This window comes from Acipenser ruthenus, chromosome 16, assembly GCF_902713425.1.
Source record: "Acipenser ruthenus chromosome 16, fAciRut3.2 maternal haplotype, whole genome shotgun sequence".
Classification (NCBI taxonomy): Eukaryota; Metazoa; Chordata; class Actinopteri; order Acipenseriformes; family Acipenseridae; genus Acipenser; species Acipenser ruthenus.
The window spans coordinates 3,185,044-3,194,085 of record NC_081204.1 but is presented as its reverse complement, the minus strand read 5'-3'; the positions used below and the strand labels follow the sequence as shown (position 1 = coordinate 3,194,085).

General features: G+C 37.9%; 1 protein-coding gene across 3 annotated transcripts; it reads right to left on the bottom strand.

Annotated features, from left to right (window-relative positions):
• Positions 1–1,533: 1,533 nt before the first annotated feature.
• Positions 1,534–6,756, bottom strand: LOC131697694 (caspase recruitment domain-containing protein 19-like). Of its 3 annotated transcripts, none has more exons than XM_058988427.1 (6): positions 6,647–6,755; positions 4,879–5,018; positions 4,296–4,452; positions 3,528–3,596; positions 2,800–2,868; positions 1,534–2,107 (listed from the first exon to the last, which is right to left on the bottom strand). In XM_058988427.1, the coding sequence occupies exons 1-6, from the start codon at positions 6,738–6,740 to the stop codon at positions 1,992–1,994; spliced, it is 645 nt and encodes a 214-aa protein (XP_058844410.1). In that variant the 5' UTR covers positions 6,741–6,755; the 3' UTR covers positions 1,534–1,991. The 3 variants fall into 3 exon arrangements, with proteins under 3 accessions (XP_058844410.1, XP_058844412.1, XP_058844411.1); XM_058988429.1 differs by having other exon boundaries at positions 6,604–6,723; XM_058988428.1 differs by lacking the exon at positions 3,528–3,596 and having other exon boundaries at positions 6,647–6,756.
• Between the last annotated feature and the right edge of the window lie 2,286 nt (positions 6,757–9,042).

Below are 9,042 nucleotides of genomic sequence, written 5' to 3'. Positions count from 1 at the left end.
GGAAAGCTTTTCCAAGCCAGTGAGGGGTGATTAATGGATCTTACCATGAAAATCTGTATTCAGCACCTACAGTGCAATAGCGAGGCTTCGGTAATGAAGTGCTGCATTCTGATCAATGTTTTTTCTGTAAAGGGATGCTGTGGAGGCAGTTTAACTGCGGGCTCAGAATTCTGAATGGGCAAAGAACACATATAACAAAATATTCACGCACTCCATCAGTCTCACCAATGCATGCCCGCCTAGCAATACTATAAATAAGTTTATGGTGTTCTGTCCATCGTGTTCACAGACGGCGAGATGGACACAATGTCACATTCTGAATGTTCCCAAAAAAGAGATTGAAAATGTATGGTATAATAAAATGTAAAGCTTCTGATGTTGTTTTGCTACGAGTATGATAAAATAGGACCCACTTTTATAAATGCCATGGATTAGGGTTAGGGTTACATTTAATTATATGAATGCAAATAATCTTTGTTGTAATAAATACCAACCAATCAGTTCAGCTTTAACAGTTTATTCATTATATATATATATATATATATATATATATATATATATATATATATATATATATATATATATATATATATATATAAAAGACAAAATTAAGCTGGATATCTTACAGACATGAATACAAGAGAGTTCAATTGATCTCTTCTGGTCAAAACCTATATACAAATGTTGTATAAACAAACAAACACACAAACAACACCTGTATTCATTGATACACACAAAGCTGCTGCACAGAATGAGGAATATTTCAAGGGTCTAATAGGAAAGTGAAAAATACCGTTACAAAAATAATCAATAATGTACATCATTACATCAATAGCACCACTAATTTTCAGTATCTAATGGCCGATTTCTGTGGTATAAAAGACAAACAACCCTATTCAGAAATACTGTATACAGTTCATATTTAAAGACTTTAGTTTCTGCTCTCTCAGGTGAGTCTTAAAAATGTGGTTAAAGAAAAGGGCTTGTAACCAGGAGGTCCCCGGTTCAAATCCCGGCTCACTCACTGTGTGACCCTGAGCAACTCACTTAACCTCCTTGTCCTCCTTCTCTTTCGGGTGAGACATTGTTGTAAGTGACTCTGCAGCTGATGCATAGTTCACACACCCTGGTCTCTGTAAGTCGCCTTGGATAAAGGCGTCTGCTAAATAAACACATAACAACAAGAACTTCTACAGCATAAGCAGGCTTAAATACAGGCTGTCTATACTGTAGGGGGCAGCCCTGCTTACATAAAGAACAGTTTATGCAACGACAGTCTAGAATTAATGAGTGGAAAATTATACAATTGATAAAACTTACTTTAAAACACTCTTTCTTTTAAATAAATGCTTTCATCTCAAACAAATATTTTATAAAGCATCACAAAGACAAAAAGATTAACCATGTATTTTACAGGCACAGCTGCCTTTACACTCTTTGTTAAAGGGTTTTCTTTGTGAAAGTTTTGACAATGCAACAAAACAATTAGAAGTTAATCCAAGTACTGTATTCACCCAAGAAAATGTCTGCCTCTAGTGGTCAAATAAACGTTTATTAACATATGACTTCATAAACTTAAATTCAGGCAACTACAATATATATTTACAGACTTCAATATGTCCAGGATGACGTATTGTTCTCTGTTGCTTGAGTTTACTATCCAGTTAAAACCTGATGAACAAATTATTCAGCAAAGGGCTAAGTGGAGGGCACTGTACCTGGAAAAGTAAGGACAAAACCATCCTACAAGCATTAGTGTCCAAAACTTTCAATCTTACAGTAAGAATAAAATATATGTTATAAGGCTTAGGATGTCGTCCTATATTTTGAAAGTAAATCATTTAAATCATATATAATTGCATACATGCTTAAAAACAGTGCATTTTCTACTGTTGTACACACATTTCATCTAGTCTTTGGTATGGCATGCTGGTTTGCCTTGTGCTTACTCCATACTGATGTTGGCAAATGCAAGGGGCTGCTTTCTAGCATTACTGGTTCTTTGACTGGTCCTCTGCGTAGGATATTAACATAGCTTTGGCTCGTCTGCTGAGCCCAATTGCTGTAAATCCTAGTATCTTCTTGGCATCTCCAATAACTTTATCCTCTACAAAAATAAGTAAGATTTTGTCAATTATTATTATTTATTTATTTCTTAGCAGACGCCCTTATCCAGGGCGACTTACAATTGTTACAAGATTTCACATTATACAGATATCACATTTTTTTTATATACAATTACCCATTTATACAGTTGGGTTTTTACTGGAGCAATCTAGGTAAAGTACCTTGCTCAAGGGTACAACAGCAGTGTCCCCCACTGGGGATTGAACCCACAACCCTCCGGTCAAGAGTCCAGAGCCCTAACCACTACTCCACACTGCTGCCAATTACCATTTAAGACAAGATAAAAACAACAACAACAAAACATGATGGTTCTCCAGTCAGAATCCATACATATATCAAACTGCTAAGTTAGAAAAAAAAAATTAAAATGTTAAAACATGTATTACTGTGTTTCTTTATAAAGCAGTAAATTAATAAAACAGGTCAGGTATGCAAGGCTTTTTCTCCCGAGTTTAGGTTAAAACTTCAAATCCAAGATAGAAGAACCTCAATGTTTTACATACAGTGACCCGGAAACAGTTATAAAGTGGCATGGCTGTGGCTCCCATTTGACCCATAATGCAGAACACTAATAGCACAGCCTTGTTACTATTGCTCCTTACAATAGCATTACAAAGGGGGAGCACTGTAATACATATACAAGGCTAAAAATAAAACAATGATGGCAATTACCTTCATTACTGTAGTAGTACAATGCCAGCCCAGCAACAACACTAAAGCAGATGATGAAGAACATTGGACCTGGAAGATAAAAAGCCATTATGCTGCTGGAAGAGACTTTCATCAGGGAAAGCATTGCCAGCAAAAGAGCCAGCGGCACAGAGAACAATAAGGGTGCTGCGCTTGTGATTTCAAGTGACGGTAATCTCACTCTGAACACCCAAAGGAAGCGTGCAATTCAACACAACAATGAAATACCATCTGCGCTGGGTTCTAAGGTGAATTCTGGTGGAAGTTTCCATGGACCGCTAACACAGAAGTCAACCTTCCGTTTGAAACTTACTTTTACTCAGCTTCCATTTATGCCTTCAAAACAAAAAGATGCCCATGCAAACACATCTTAATAGATGTACCTGTGCAGCCTAGTCATATTGCCAGCAGAAGAATCAGAACCTGGCTTTTTCAGAAAACTGTCAGCAATGCAATGCAGTTCGCCAGTTGGACCTAAAATTGCTGATGGGCTTGACAACTCCCTTGCAGTTATGCAATGTTGCACAGTCTAAGTATTCCAAGAAGTACAGAAAAAAATTATTGCAGTATTTCTTAGAAATATAGGGCTGTATTAAAAGAGCACTGAAGTCTCATGCACCTGTCCTCCTGCTCATGCTTTATAAATACAAACCAGAAAGAGACAGTTTAAATGCTGATCTCAAACTTCAAGGTTATATGTTTTGATTTACCCCTTTCATTTAGCACAAATCTCTCCCTGGGGTCTGGATGAATGTTAGTCCCATTGGGTTCTGTTGCGTCTAGGAACAAAAGCAGCATATGGTTAGGTCTGCTGCACTACGCAGAACACACAACTACACAATGTTAAAGTGCTGTTGCTAAGTTATTTGATCTTATTAAGCATAGCATTAATAGCTACTGCTAGATTATACTTTAAATTGCAGAGCTGAAAGCGCATCACAAATGAGAATGCCTAAAAATGGAACGTTCATGGATAGAATTATGGCACTATGTGGAAAGGCATTCTTTAGAAGATGTCGCTGTTTACAGGACAAAAGTCATAAAAATATATCAAATAACTGTATGTCTTATAAAACAGATTACATACATCTACGTACTAATAATAATAAGAGTTGGCAAGCTTTACATATGGAAGGCTTATCCATGTTTCTCACATTTTGACAATGCACGTCTTACAATGAGAATGGATTAATGTGGCACCTTATGCAGGGAGCCACCAGGTGTATCTAAACAACAAGTGTTTCTCAAATACCCTTTTCACACTCCAGTACGTAAATAACGCACGACCAAAACACGCTGAAACCACGTGAGCCATTTACCTCATTCACAATCTCATCTCCGAACATGATGATCGTGCGTAGGGTATAAGTCACATCTGAATGCTCTGCACATCCAATTTAGTATGTCATATACCAAAAATCTGGCACAACACAAAAATAAAAAGTTATCCCAGTTTGTTAGTTGTTAGTTAGGCTTACCTCTCTGTCTCTTTCTGCTGGGCAGGCTGATATAAAGTTGCTCAGCATGGATGTGCAGAGCTCTGTAGAACTCATGACAAGCCTCTTCTCCTTTCTCTTTTAAGGTACTCAACAGGTCTGCCAGCCTAGTCTTTGTTGGTACTTTCACGTCCCTGAACTACAAACAATGAACAGTTTAAGAGACTTTCCTTATCCAAATAAGCACTGCTGTTTACTGTGCCTCTCTTCCTCAAAAAGCACACCCTTGCCTTCACAAACCAGTGCAGGGTCGCTATGAATCAGACCACAGACCAAATAAGACTGCCCAGGCTTATCAACCCCTTTTCTGCAAAGTGTTTAAAACGAATACATTCCAAAGAGGGGATACTGTCCTCTTGCTGTACTCTTTTCAGTTTTACAATCTTGGGCTCCTGAGATTTTTGTTTTTGTTTGTTTTTAAAAGGGATGATGTTAAACATTGCTTTTTGTTCAAAAAGAAGATCAAAGTTTTTGTGAAGTTTCCAACTGTTTGCAAAACTCAGGTCCACTAAAAAGAAACTTGTTAGTTTGATATGAGCGCTGCAATGTCTGACGGGCTACCTACTTTCTGTGCTTCTTTGTCACTTAAAACATTGGGGTGGATCCTGTTCAGCTGCAGCACAAGCTTTTCAACCAGCTGCGCACTCAGCCTGTAGTCATTCTTTAAGAACCAACTGTCCTGCTCCAGCTGATCACAGTAAGTGTCTGAAAATCACAAGACACGTTGCTTAATAACATCTACAGGAGTTACAATGAAAACCTTTTTTTTTTTTAAATTTATGAATTTTAGAAAACAAGTATTCAAAAAGGTATTCCGTGGAACATTGTAATCAGTGATTTAATTTGATAATAAAAATAGCATGCAAACATTTCACATTCTATAGAATAGAGCTGTATTTGACTCTAATCTGCTCAACATTGGCACCTGTCCGTCAGCAATTTTAGGCATGTTATCTCATTGAGGAAAAGAATGCGTGAGGGAGCTGCAGTTGTTTTTTTGTTCTCTGCTTGTGTTCTTCACTTCAGTTTGGAATAGGCAGATATTTCATAAACATCGCTGCTTCCTTAGAAATGACATAAAAAAACAGTAATAATAGTATATATATATATATATATATATATATATATATATATATATATATATATATATATAAGGAGGTATAACCGCAGTGCACAAAACTATACAAAATTAAGTGGTTTTTTTTTTTTTTGGATGTACATAAAAAGTTTAAAACAGAAACAGCAGCAGTATCAGTATTTCTTGCCACAACATGTCAGCAAAGCCCATGTTAAACAGCCCTGCTGCTGAATGTATAGATCACAAGCTAAGCACTTGGAATAATGAGAAGCACTAAAGGGATTAATGTAAGATTGAATTTACATGATCATGCAAAACACTCTATAATTACCCGATTACTGGAGATTACACTCCCTCACTTCACTTCATTTTCTCTGACTGCAATTACTGTATTAAACCTATTCGACCTGGACTCGGTCCCACTCCAAGAAGGTCTCCTCAAAATAACCTTGATGAAGAAGTTTTCTTTTTTTAAAATTACTATCAGAAAGTTAATGTCCACTGTTCTAACAATGTTGAAGGAGCTACTGATAGTAGCTAATAGCAGGCGCACACACAGGCTGAAGTGTACAGTGTTGCATGTTTGTGTTGCAGACCACAGAGAACGCCCTGTGACTCACAGTTACCAACACAACTCATCATACTGGCTGCTGGTTTCAAAATACAAGGGGCAGGAATATTAATACAACAAATACATCAATATGATATACTGTATTTGTATGGAAATGTTACGTAACATTACATATTGACAGCGTTTGCGGTGATGAAGAGTGTACGGTATCACTTTGGTATGGTACTGTATCACATAACTGGGAAAAGTTCCATGTCCAAATTGTATACATTCCGTCGAAAGGACAGTCTTTTATAGTACAGCAACAATGCAACAGGACTTAACTAGCTACAGCGCCTACACAATGACTTTGAAAACTATCGCTGCTTTATATTCTATAAACAATAAAAGTTCATTTCCAAATGCTCTGTGCATGCAAAGTAGTCCTACTAAAGTTTAAAGCAAAGTAGATGTAATTACATAGTTACAAAAGAAGTAGAAAACACATGGACACAACTGTGTTTAATGAGATAATGACACGACTTTGCTCTAGCCTGGACTAGAACTTAAGGTCAAGTTTTAATAACAACTCAGGCCCCTCTACGCGCAACAGGCACTTGCTCCTCGAAAATACACAGTGGATTTGAATAATCTCTACTAACCTGACATGGTGATATCTGCGGTAAATCCTGGAACTTTATTTACCCGTCTCGCTTCTCCACTTCCTCACTTCCTCGTCCCTCCCATGATGGCAAGACTTTCCTCCCAGTGCTGCGCTGTCAGGTTTCATCACACCCATTGTACGTCACAAGCAAAAGTTTTTGATTTAAGGTGGTATCGCTATTATTGCAATGACTCTTGCGCGGTAACAGTTAATCTAAAACGTTTATATCTATCTTTACATGTTTTGATTTTTATAAATGTTAACATATGTTTTGGTTGCATTTCGGATGTAGTAATGTTTTCTGAATACATAATTTTTTGTTTTTTCATAATTGACTAAACTCTTTTTGTCCAGCAGAGGCTGCCCTTGTCTGTATATTTTACACAATTATAGGAAATGGATAACGGGAGAGACAATGCAAACCTCAACCAACAAAGAGTGAGGTGATTTCTACAAGAGGAGATTCTAGTCTGTGTGAACAGCAGATACTCCTTGCTGTAGCATTAAAATTGACCATGAAAAACTCAAACCCTGTTTTAAATAAATAAATAAATAAATAAATAAATAAATAAATAAACACTAGCCATCATTTTCTTTATTCATGTCTTCCTGCAAGCCTGCTTGCTTTCAGTCTCAAGCCGAGGCACAGCTTGTCATGCATATCACACATCCCTTAAAGTAAACCCTGAATCCCTTGCCTTGCCTCATGGGCAGTGCTGGCGGTTTGCAATATGACAAATTCTCCAAAGTCTGCACTCGGTAGTGTCTAGCGTCACTTAGGTGGAGTCTCTTGGGTGTAAGGTAGGATCTGAAATGAGCTTCTGATTACCTGAGATAGTGGGTAGATAGAAACAGAACAGACTGTACCGGACACCACAGATCCCAGGCAGGAAACCACACAGACCATGCAGTGTTGGATTCAAGGCCTGGTCCTATGAGGCTGAGGCCAAGACCGAAGCTGGCATTCTCAAGGCCAAGGTGAGGAGCCCTTTTTTAGGATGTTGCCAATTTCACGGTGTGAAGAATTAAGAGCTCCTTCACACTTTCCTCTTTAGGGGTGGAGACCACATTAATCAGTAATGCTTAGGTGCAGAAAGACGGGCCACGCTCTTTACCTGGTGCAGAAAGATGAGCCAATGTAAAACTGGACTGCATTCTTTTGAACACATGAAACGTTCACTTGGAGCCGTTGCTTGTTCTCGAGACCCTAACCCTGATTACTGATTTCAGTCTTAGACTCAGTATTCCAATTCTCTCAGCTGGCCCATCGTTGAAAAGCCTGGCCCGTCTTTCTACACCTATGCCTCCAGTGATGTAAGATTGTGGACCAAAACTCATTTCAACATTGAAGAGTAAATGATGGTATAAATAATTACATTTAAGGTGGGGAATACCAAAAGAGACAGAAGGGGAACTTTATGGGGTGGAAAAATCTTAAACATGTGAAGTTAAAAAAACTGTTCATTACTTCCTGTGCAATGTGCACAAAGCACTTTGCAATTTTTAAAGTGATATTTTGGGCAATTTTACTTTACCATTCTTTCAGTGCTTTAAATGCTGAATTGGAGTGAGTAGTGAAATCCTATTAGTGGGCTTAAAGCATCCCCCAGAGGCAACAGCCAGGGTACTACGCGGTAAGCAATAGACATGACTGGGGAAGTAGCTTCGCTTTTGGAGGCCTGGGTTAGAATTTGGCTTTGGTCACAAGTGAAATTAGTTTTCAACTTTCCCCTCAGTAGAGAGTACCGCACTTCACAAAAAAAAAAACCTCAATGCACTTCCATGCAATCTGTCTTTGCAAGATTGGATTTAGAAAAGAAAAAAAAAACAATGTGCACATCTTCTGTAGGCATTGTTCAACACTGACAGATGCAAACACAGCCCAACTGGCAAATCACAGAGAGCAAGAAGATCTCTATACCAAAGAAAAGTCTGGCTGGAACAAAAAGACACAAGTCTGAAATTCAGCAATGCATTTTATACAGTAACACAGTAGTATAAAGCATTCTCTGTTTTTCGCTGCGTTTTTCATTTATAGAGTAATCAGCCTATTCTGAGTTTTTAGCTGCCAGGATCAATTTTAAATTTAAAATGGCACTGCTCAGCACAGATGGATTTGGTGTGTATCTTCATATCTGGCTTTAATACTGAGCCCTGAATACAAATAATACAATCTGGCCCACGCATATTGACTCATCCCGTCTCCATTGTTCTGTAACAGAAGGAGTGCAAATAAGGGACACTTAAACATAAGAGCTGTATATTTGCAAAATGAAGCTTCCTGAGAAAGCTGTATTAACATTATCATCAATGAATCACCAAGTGCTTTCATTTAAATTGTACTACTTGACCAAATATAATTTGTACTATCCACTGGGTGGGCTGCTTTTTCCATACACAGAACCTGTTTCAGCCATGTAGCGTGGGCAAGTGTTTG